General features: G+C 39.4%; 1 protein-coding gene across 1 annotated transcript; it reads left to right on the top strand.

Annotated features, from left to right (window-relative positions):
* Window positions 1-985: 985 nt before the first annotated feature.
* Window positions 986-9,469, top strand: LOC130908497 (carbonic anhydrase 1-like). The gene is made up of 7 exons (XM_057823958.1): window positions 986-1,124; window positions 1,200-1,397; window positions 5,599-5,717; window positions 5,787-5,879; window positions 5,973-6,035; window positions 6,107-6,262; window positions 8,385-9,469. The coding sequence occupies exons 1-7, from the start codon at window positions 1,091-1,093 to the stop codon at window positions 8,502-8,504; spliced, it is 783 nt and encodes a 260-aa protein (XP_057679941.1). The 5' UTR covers window positions 986-1,090; the 3' UTR covers window positions 8,505-9,469.
* The last annotated feature ends 1,829 nt before the right edge of the window (window positions 9,470-11,298 follow it).

Below are 11,298 nucleotides of genomic sequence, written 5' to 3'. Positions count from 1 at the left end.
GGGAAAAAAGTACACGTTTTATGAACACGCGAGGCAAATAAAACATTGTTGATCGTTAATTTGGGTTTAAATTCTCGTTTTCTTCTTATAAGTCAGTTTTTAACGTTTTAGTGTAACACTAATGGAGTTAACTATTAATAGTTTGTGTGTTGTTGGAAAGTTGATGTTTTGAAAGTACTAATTTGCGTAAAGTGAAAAGTCCAGGAAGTGGGAAACATAGTTTCCGGTTATAGTTTCAAGTTATTTGCATGTAACTGCAACTTTTTCAAATCAATTAGTTACACTGAAACATTTTCATCGTCGTCAAATGACAGCTTTTTTTTCATGCACACTGTTTTCTCATAAATTGATGCCCTTATTCTTCTCAATTACTTAATTTTTTTTAAACTGAATGTGTTAGGGCTCTTCAATCATAAAATGGGAATAAAATCTGCTTCCTCTGAAGTTTGTGTAATATTCGGAACCTTTTCCTTTGATTTTCTGAGATTTATTTCTAAATGACGTCGAGATATTGATGTCAATATGTATTTTTCGATAGGACGCCTGCAGATGGCGCCGTTGCACCGTAGATATTTTATCTTAACGTGCATTTCATTGCAAACCTATAGCTTCCGACAATTTCCGCTACGCGTCAGCCTCCGTTGAAGGTCAAGTCTTCGGAACACGTCATTCTTCCCACTTTTTGACGTCACGTGCACTGGGCTCGCTTCTCGGTGGACATTTTGACTGCTTGCATTGCTCTCATTTTGCCAATTTCTCATTTATTTCGGCGTTGATGGAGGTCGGGTGTCATAAAGACGACCTGATGAAAGACGGAATGCGGCTTTGAATGGAGCGGACGAGGACATGGGAGTACCGAGCCACGTACGCGTCGGACTCGGTTCGGGTAGCCTCGTTGGATTAGATTAGAGAGAGGTTATCTCACAAAGAGAGAGAGAGAGATTGGTCATTGCTACAGGGGCGGAGGGCCAGTGGGGTGGGGTGGGGGCGTGGTTAGGAGGAGGTGGGGGGGGGGGGTCAGCGTGTTTATATATATATATAAGGCGACAAGCAGCTGTCAGGTGTCGAAGCTGTATAGAATCCATCAGACATGTCTCACGCGTGGGGGTACGCCGCTAACAATGGTGAGCGCCATCTTCACCTTCATCCTCTGTAATCATCATCACCATCTTTTTTTTTCTCCCTACATCATTATCTAGGTCCGGACAAGTGGGTCGCCAATTTCCCCATCGCCGACGGCCCCCGCCAGTCGCCCATCGACATCAATCCGGGTTTGGCGGACTACGACGGGGCGCTTAAGCCGCTCAGCCTCAAGTACGACCCAAGTACCTGCTTGGATATTCTCAATAATGGACACTCTTTCCAGGTTACCTTTCTGGATGACAACGACGCCTCCGGTGAGTTATGCTGTAATCTTATTGTGCGGTGTGATGTCATCGTAGCAGACGCAGTGATGACAGTTCAGTCGATTGGCTGCCATTGACGGCGTTTGACGTCCAATCCTTTTTGATTGGGAGGATTCGTTCGTCCTTCCTGGTCGAATTTAATCGGATGTCTAACCCCGTCAATGGCAGGCAGTGAGTTGAAATGAAATGAAAATTCAATGGAAGTTAAATTTGTGTTTAGTGCCGTTCATCTAAAAATGTAAAAAAAAAAAATCGTGATGTTCGGACTATAAGCCGCTGCTTTTTTTCCCTCATTTTGAATCCTGTGGCTTGTAGTCCAGTGCGTCTTATTTTTTTATTTATTTGTGTTAATAAGTAACGCTTTATTTGACAGTAGGGTTATAAGACTGTCATAAGACCGTCATAATTTTGTCATGACACTATAATGGGCATTACTGAATGCTTATGACAAATGTCATTAAGTGTCATCGGGCAAATTATGTCACTAACTCCATTTATGCTTAGCTCGGCTCTTTTACATCCATTCAAAAGCGAGATCATTTGCCTGATGACACTAAATGATATGTTATAAGCATTCATTAATGCTCATGACAGTGTCATGTCATGATTATGATTGTCTTATGACTGTCTTATGAAGCCACTGTCAAATAAAGTTTTACCAAATACCATAACTAGTAATTCATGAAACAACTGGAACAGTAACTGAAGAAATAATTCGCACAGAACATGAATTTTGATTGTTATTTACATTTGTAGCGCTGCAATGCATGCTAGGAGGCATGTTGGACGACAACAGTGTTGACAGCAGGTGGCAATAGAGGATGACTGTCTCCCCCAAAGGAGCAGTGATGGCCAAATGAAGCGTCTTGAAGCAATGAAGCTTTGCAGCCAATTGGTTCAAGCTTCATGGTGGTTCATTTGGTCTTATGATGCCACTGTCAAAGTATTACTGGTTTTATGTGTTATGGTGTAAATATTGTCAGTCGCTAGTTGCAGCTCTCATCAGTAGTATAAGTTTTAATCATAAGCGGATTTTAAGGAGGGGCCAGGGGGGCCTGGTGGCCGAAAAGTGTAATTGCATGTAATTGACTTTCCTATATATATATATATATATATATATAAAAGTTGTAAAGCACTAAAATGCTACAAAAATGAATAAAATGAACACAAAATATATTTTTATAATGGGTCAAAATTATTTTTTGAACAGATCATGTGACTAGCACCTTCGACGGTCATTTGCTTTGCATAGAATTTTCAGAAGAAAAAAAAAATTAGGGGAGGGCAATTTTATTTTTCAAATGATTTTTTTCTTCGATTGAAAATATTTTTTTTGATTGAAGCAACTTTTTGGGGGATTGAATGATTTAGACACAAATGTCCTATCCATAGTATGGCCCAAACACAAAAAGGATTGCTTCAATCAAAGAGAACTTTTTCGATGAAAAATTCAGTGTTCAAATGCAAATTTTTCAATCTCAAATATTTTTTCGCATTCAAAAACTTTTTCTATGATTAAAATTTTTCTTTTTTTGATTGAAGTGATTTTTCCTTTTGAAAATATATATTTTTTGAAGCAACTTATTTTTTGATGGAATAATAAAGACAAAAATATCCTAGCCAAAATGTGGCCCGAACACAAATCAACATTACTTCTATCAAAAAAGTTGCTTTAATCCAAAAAAAAAAAAAAAAAAAAAAAAAAAACGAGAGAAATAGCTTTCACGTGCAGTTTTTTTGTTGTTGTTGTTTTCTGAGTTTCAAATGTATTTTTGCATTCAAACGCATTTTTTTATTTTTTTTGGAGTGACTTTTTTTGGGTTGAAAATATATATTTTGATTGAAGCAACTTTATTTATTTATTTTTTTTGAAGCAATTTTTGGGGGGGGATTGAATACTAAAGATACAAATCTACCTCCATATGGCTCCGCCCAGGGGATACAAATTTTGACTGGGGTAACTACATTGGCACGACACCGGCGGGCGTGCCATATTCAATGGAGGACGATCTTGGCGAAAAGTATTTCCTAAGCAGCCTGATTTAGAATTCCCCTCAAGAATGATGGGGGAAAAAAAACACTCATTGTCAACTTATTGTTATAAATATTCTTGTAAGTTAATTTTATTGCTGACAATACGTTTCGGGTCATCAACATGTTGTGCCCCCCCTGCCCTAGAAGTCAAACTCCGCCTTTGGTTTTAATGTTTAAAAGATATGACTGTAGGCAAATGTGAAAGTAGTTTAACTTTGCTTTCTTTAATGCTTGTTTGATTTTAATGAGCAGTAATTGAATTATCACTGTCAAATTGTGAAAAATCCAAAAATATTCAAAATATTGCAAAAAGAAATAGTGTCATGTGAGAAAGTTTTGAGTTTTTTTTGTTTGTTTGTTTGTTTGTTTGTTTGTTTAATTTTCCATCTTATTTTTGTTAAATCAACATTTTTCCATCCTAATCATTGTAAAATGAAGTAAAAATAGCTATACATTTTCAAAAAGGATACATTGAACATTATATAAACACATGTTACCGTTTTATATTTGTATGACTACATTTTACTTTTGTTAAAATGAGGTTAAACTAATGCAAAAATTGTGTTTAACAGTGTGACTTAAAATATCTCAAGAATAAAGTCATAATACTGCGAAAAAAAAAAATCATTTTCATTCAGTTTTTTGTCTGTCTTACAAATAGAGGTTCGCAGGACAATTTGTTATTTTTAAAGCAGCCTCTCTTCCTATCCAGATTACACGCACGTCTGAGATTAAGGTTACATAATCTCCTGCTGCCAGCAGAATACTCAACACAACACGTCCGCGCTTCCACTCCAATCTTCGCATTGTGACATTTAGTCACGCACACTGCATGCTAAATATGAAATACGTGACGCGGCAATTTTCCTTAACTCATTGTGCAGTAGTGTGCGATGTTTCCGTTGATTGCCGTCAGGGGCATCACTAGGTTTTAATAGCAGGGGGGGTTTAGCCCCAAGGAGTCGCACAGGATGTAAGTGAACGTAGCATAGCACAAAACTTCACAAACAGCTAACAAACCTGATAATTTATCGCGTTAACGGGCGGTAATCAATTTTTTTAATTAAAAATATTTTACGCATTTAACGCATGCGCGGAACGACGCGCTCGAGCATTGCCTCAAACATGATTACAATGGTCAGAAGTTGGGTCTTCCTGGGTATCCTACCATAGAGTCCCTTTTTTATTCAGACGCCGACGGATAGTACGGGTCGACACTGGTGTACCCTCGGACCGAGGGACAGTTTGAACTTGTTTGGATGTTAGTCGAGGTTCTTTATCCACCATCCGCACAATCTTTCGTTGAAATCTCTCCTCAATTTTTCTTTTCCGTCCACATCTAGGGAGATTAGCCACAGTGCCATGGGCTTTACAATTATAGATGACACTGCGCACGGTAGACACAGGAACATTCTGGTCTTTGGAGATGGACTTGTAGCCTTGAGATTGCCCGTGCTTCCTCACCATTTTGCTTCTCAAGTCCTCAGACAGTTCTTTGGTCTTCTTTCTTTTCTCCATTCTCAAAGTGGTACACACAGAGGTTGGGTTAACTTGAATCCATTTTAACTGGCTGCCAGTGTGATTTAGTTATTGCCACCACCTGTTATGTGCCACAGGTGCTGTTAATGACACAAATTAGAGAAGCATCACATGATTTTTCAAAGGGTGCCAATACTTTTGTCTGGCCAATTTGTGGAGTTTTGTGTAAAATGACAATTTTTTTTTTTTTTCCATTCCATTTTGTGTTTTTTCATTGCAAGCAAAATAAATGAAGATATTCCTACCTAAGCACTTGTAATTGCAATCATTTTCTGAGAGAAATTGAGCATTATCTGACAGAATTGCAGGGGTGCCAATATTTCTGGCCAGCAGTCTCTGTACTCGTCTATCAATGTTCATTCGAAAGAGTTGGAAACCTTTATTTATTTATTTTTGGAGTAAAACTTTTATGATTTAACAGACAGAAACATTGAGGAAACGCCACCTAAAACTAGACAAAATTAGTCTTGAGTTGTCGTCAACAAAGACTAGACAAACACGTTTTGAAATGACTAAAATAAGACGAAAGCTAATAAGTATAATCGTCTGACGAAAATTGATGAAAATGAAAAGGGCTGCCACAAACAACACTGGTTAACCCGGACGTCTTTCTCACCAGTTTTGACGGGCGGGCCCGTCTCGGGCGTGTACCGGCTCAAGCAGTTCCACTTCCACTGGGGAGCATCGGACGACAGGGGTTCGGAGCACACGGTAGCCGGGAACAAATACCCTGCCGAGGTAAAGATTACAATTTAAAAAAAAAAAAAAGCAGCATGACAATAAACTGTTTTCTTGTCATTTTGGCAGCTCCATCTGGTGCACTGGAACACCAAATACGCCGATTTCGGCGAAGCTGCCGGCAAACCTGACGGGCTTGCCGTCGTGGGCGTTTTCCTGCAGGTTCGTGCAAAAAAAAAAAAAAACATTTTTTTTTTTTTTTTTTTACATTTGGAAATTAAAAAAAAAAAAAAACACTTTTTTTTCCTCCATCAGATTGGTGGTGAAAACGCGCATCTCCAGAAAGTTCTGGACGCGTTTGGCGCCATCAAGACGAAAGTAAGTCGTGATGATGACCGTGCGGTCTTAAATCAGGAATCTTGACGGTTTGCTCTGTTTTCGTTCCTCAGGGAAAGCAGACGACGTTCAAGAATTTCGACCCCAGCTGCCTCCTGCCCGCAAGACTGGATTACTGGACGTACGAGGGGTCGCTGACCACGCCCCCTCTGCTGGAGAGCGTCACCTGGATCGTCTGCAAGGATCCTATCGGCGTCAGCTCGACTCAGGTAACGTTGTACTGCTAGGGACGTTGTCCTCTAATGAATATTTACCTGGGTCTTTGCATTGCTAGACAGTAAAATTCTATTTTTTTTTTTTTTTTTAATGGGATTTCTTTGGCGCGCCGCACAGCCTGAACCTTTTGACCGATCGGCACCGTTCGAATATCGAAACGACTTGAATTTTCACGCAATGCAGGGAATTTTTCGAACGCCTACATTTCACCGATTTTTTGAAGAAGAAAAAACACATTTTCAAAATGTATCTACTCCTACAATTTTTGACCAAATCAAAAATTCCGGAACGGTGAGGGGCATAAAAGTTATATACAGAATTTGGGGGAAAAAAATACGTCTCCCCGGAAATTTGCCCAAAAATTTTCCCATTCATTTTTAATGAGATGCAACGTTCAAATTTCCCATTCACTTCCAATGGAACTTACAGTGCATTGGTGCTGTTGACGGCCATGTATGTCGAATCTATTGATGCCAGTGTACTAGGATTCCATTGACGCATATGTAATTCGATGCCATTGACGGCCATGGACGTCCAAATTTCCCATTCATTTCCAATGTCATTCGCATTGCATTGACGCACAAGTACACAGTGGCAAATGAGGGCTATGCACGTCCTTGCCACTGAAGGCCATGTATTTCGATTTTATTGATGCCAACATACTTAAACTCCATCGACGCATATGTAAGTGGATGCCATTGACGGCCATGGACGTCCAAATTTCCCATTCATTTTCAATGGCATGTGTCCCCCAAATGTCCCCGATTCCATTGACACATATTGAAGTTGATGCCATTGACGCCCGTGGACGTCCAAATTTCCCCATTCATTTCCAATTGCATTAACATTAAATTGAGGCCAATTTAGTCAGATGCCATTGATGGCCATGTATATCAATTCTATTGATGCCAATGTATTTTTATTCCATTGACACATCTGGATGTCAATGCCATTGACGGCCATGTTTGTTGATTCTATTGATGCCAATGTACTTGGATTCCATTGACACAAATGTAAGTTGAAGCCATTGATGGCCATAGACGTCCAAATTTCCCATTCATTTTCAATGGCAAAAAAACATGCATCCCCAAATCAACAGGAAATGACCAGATATCAATAGGACATGTCCCCCAAATGACCTGATATGACCAGGCCACGCCCCACGCCCCCCAAATATCCCTCAATGACCTGATATGACTAGGACACACCCCAGATGTCCCCAAATGACCTGATATGACCAGGACACGACCCTTAAATGTCTCAAAATGACCTGATATGACCAGGACACGCACCACAAATGTCCCCAAATGACCGGATATGACCAGATCACGCCCCCAAATGTCCCCAAATGACCTGATATGACCAGGACATGTCCCCCAAATGACCTGATATGACCTGGACATGTCCCCAAAATGTCCCCAAATCAACTTGAAATGACCTCTTATGACCAGGACGTGTCCCCCAAATGTCCCCAAATCAACAGGAAGTGACCTTATATTGTCCCCAAAATGTCCCTAAACCAACCTGGGCGGGGCTAAGATCTGTATCTCCACACAGCAAAGACCCAGAGTAATTTCACCTGAAATTGGAGTATCTAGTACATATACAGTATATTTTACTTAATTTTTTTTTTTTTTTTAAACAATAAGTATTTTCTTTGTTTAAATTATTGAAAATGTTTCAAATTTAGAAAACACAAATCATATTATCTGTTTAATTTATTATCATGTCCTATCTGTTTTATTACCTTTTTATTTCATATAAACTGTATGCATATTTATTTTATTTGACTTTTTCCCATTTTATTTATTTATTTATTGAAAATATTTTAAATGAGAACGAAGAAAAACATCTGCAAATAGTTTTTTGGGAGTGTTGCTTATTTTTAGCCTAATATTTATTCCACTTTGCATAGTGGTGCTCAGTGCTGCCAAGCTTGCTGAGGCGCAAAACGGTATGACACTCGACGCGCGCATTTTTTGAAGTCGCGTAAATAGCCGAAGGAAAAGTGAGTGAAATTGTAGCCGGCGCTTGGAACGCAATGAGAGGGGGCGACGGACGCTTTTGATTGACGACGACACCGGGCGGACACCAATGCGTCTCTTGTCTCCGCAGATGGAGAAATTCCGCAGCTTGCTCTTCTCGGCCGAAGGCGAGCCCGAGTGCTGCATGGTCGACAACTACCGTCCTCCGCAGCCGCTCAAAGGCCGCCAAGTGCGGGCTTTCTTCAAGTGAACGCGCCGGCTTTGAGCTCCCGTCCGTCCCCCTGAGTTGCGATTGGAATTTGTAAATGAGACTTTTTGATTTTCATCTCCAATACTTTGCTTTTGAACAACACTCCAACCTATTTGAAGGGGTTTCCTTATTGTGAAGGTTCATGTTGTGGTTTAAATAGAAAAATCCAGACTCCATTTTGATACGAGAAATTGAATTTTTGAGCCGGATGTTTGTTTTGTTGGTGCTTTATTCTTTCCAAACTTCCATTTTTAAGTTTAATTTTGATGCTTAAAAATCCATTAGAAATTCAAACACTATTTTAGTACTTGAATATGAATTTTTGCTCATTTTCTTGTATTATTTCTTAACGATTCATCATTTTGATGTTAAACATATGAAAATATGTAAGTGTCAAAGAAAATTTGGAGTGCTTTGAAATGTGTAAAAGCCATGTTACAAATTCAAATCCCAACTCCGAGGCGCAACTCGATGTCCATAACACCTTTCTCGTTTCCCTTCCGTGCCACACACTTGCGGCGTAACGACTCACGTGTCTCCCCTCCCTCCTGTCCGATTCTCCTTGACGGAACTGTGTGGAACACTTAACGGGCACAAAAAAGCGGGTTGTCCGCCGTCCACTTAGCAAACCCGCCCTCTGGCTACTAAAGGACACCCGGGCAGCTCCCAAACCTTTTTCCTTGAGTGATTTTATGCAAATGGCATTCTTAATTATGGAACACTTTATTTGAATGAAATGTGTCCAAAAAAAATGATGAGACATTCAGTGACGCTTCGTTCATTCAATGAATGACTTATCTTTGAACAAATGCACTAAAGACTGATTGTATTTTTTTTTCTCAAATAAATGACAAATTAGATGCCTTATTATTATTTTCCAATGATGGTTGTGAACCCCCGTCCAGAAGTTGTATGTCTTGTTATTCTCTATATGACCAGTTGAATAAATCACATTTAAAAGGAAATCTGTGTTCACAATCTCTTCTTAGTTGAAAGAAAAAGTTTTTACTTCATTATATTATTAGATTGTGCTTTGCGAAGCAAAAACCTGGATAGTAAATTTTTTTTAGCTATTTTTTTTAATGGCGTTCAAACCACTTGACCGACCGTCACCGTTCAAATATTAAAATGACCGTAATTTTGGCACGACGCATGGATTTTTTCGAATGACCCCCCCCCACCCCCAAAAAAATTTCCGTTCACCCGTAAACGCGGGTTTTTTGGAAAAAAAATTCCAAAATGTACTCTATTTCTACCATTTTTGACCAAATCATATAATTTACACATTAAAAAAATTACAGGACGGTAAGCGGCTTAAAAGTTATTTACAGAATTTGCCAAAAACTTCCCCCAAAATTGTCCAAAAACTGTCCCTTTCATTTCTAATGGGATGCCATTGACAGCCATGTACGTCCAAATTTCCCATTCATTTTCAAAGGCAGGAAAACATGTCCTTGGGATTTTTGACTATTTACCATGACAGCCTATTGACATTCAACTGGCGCCCAAGTAAGTTGATGCCATTGACAACCATGCACGTCCATGCCATACGCAAAGTTTATGGGGGACCAGGGGGGATGCTATCCCCCGCCCCATGACCAAAAAGTGTCATTGCATGTAATTGACTTTCCTATATATGATTTTAAAATTAAGAGTTTTCCGGTAAATTATTGTCTATATAAGTTGTAAAGCAATAAAACAACAAAAATTAATGAAATGAACCAAAAAAAGAAAATTATAATGGGTGAAAATTATTTTTCGAACAGATCATGTGACTAGCACCTTAGAGTTAGTCATTTACTGTGGTTTGCCAAAACCACCTGAGGACTGAAGAGGCAAGATGGATACACATAATTATTTCAAACCCAAGTGTTCAAAAGCGAAAACAACTACACTATTTTTCGGACTATAAGTCGCACCTGAGTATAAGTCGCACTAGCCATTAAATGCCTAACGAAGAGGAAAAAAACACATAAGTCCCATTTTTGGGGGAAATTTACTTGATAAAATCCAACACATAGAACAGATATGTCATCTTGAAAGGCAATTTAATATATAAATACAATAGAGAACAACATGCTGAATAAGTGTACAGTATGATGTCACATGATGCATGAACAACGAAATGCGAATATACTGTCCTCACCAGGACGCTACGTCTCGGTCCTGGCTATACAGCGAGCTAAACTCCCAAATGACGATGCTGGACGTCCGTATAATTTGCTGAATAAATTTCGTCCTCGATACCAAACAGGTTCGCATCAACATAAATAAATGATTATTAGGTGTAGCATGGGTCCGCTAGCATTAGCACATCGTTCAAACAACCACACAACTGGCTCTAAGTGTCCGATTGTGGGTGGAAAACACACCACAACAACAGAAAAGATTATACACACAGGCGTTGCCTCTGTAGAGATATTTTACTAGCATGAACAATGAACGTAGGTTCGCAGCCGTGTTTCTCTCTCTCTCTCGCCCACTCGCTCAGAGACGCTGCGTAGCTGTCCGTCTTCTTCTGGCGTGTGAGCGCTCTTCTTCACGTAAAGAAGTGCAAGTGCGCCCCCACTTGGGTGTGAAAGCGCCACAAACTAAAAGCATGCATTTCAATATAAAAAAAGTCAATGATACAATTGAACACACATGGCCAAAGGCAGAATCCGAATGTGGCCATAGCTATTAAGAGTTATTCAGATAACTATAGCATAAAGAACATGCTAACAAGTTTACCAAACCATCAGTGTCACTCCAAAACACCAAAATAACATGTGAAGTGATATCATAATGTGTTAAT

This window comes from Corythoichthys intestinalis, chromosome 20 (genome assembly GCF_030265065.1).
Source record: "Corythoichthys intestinalis isolate RoL2023-P3 chromosome 20, ASM3026506v1, whole genome shotgun sequence".
NCBI lineage: Eukaryota > Metazoa > Chordata > Actinopteri > Syngnathiformes > Syngnathidae > Corythoichthys > Corythoichthys intestinalis.
The sequence above is the reverse complement of the archived record's forward strand: the minus strand, read 5'-3'. Positions and strand labels throughout refer to the sequence as shown.

What these genes read in the sequence shown, in the direction of transcription:
- LOC130908497 (XM_057823958.1), top strand. Translation starts at nt 1,091, where the DNA reads ATGTCTCACGCGTGGGGGTACGCCGCTAACAATG. An exon ending in TCGTGGGCGTTTTCCTGCAG is followed by an intron (nt 5,880 to 5,972) that starts GTTCGTGCAAAA and finishes TTCCTCCATCAG; the next exon opens with ATTGGTGGTGAAAACGCGCA. An exon ending in TCGGCGTCAGCTCGACTCAG is followed by an intron (nt 6,263 to 8,384) that starts GTAACGTTGTAC and finishes TTGTCTCCGCAG; the next exon opens with ATGGAGAAATTCCGCAGCTT.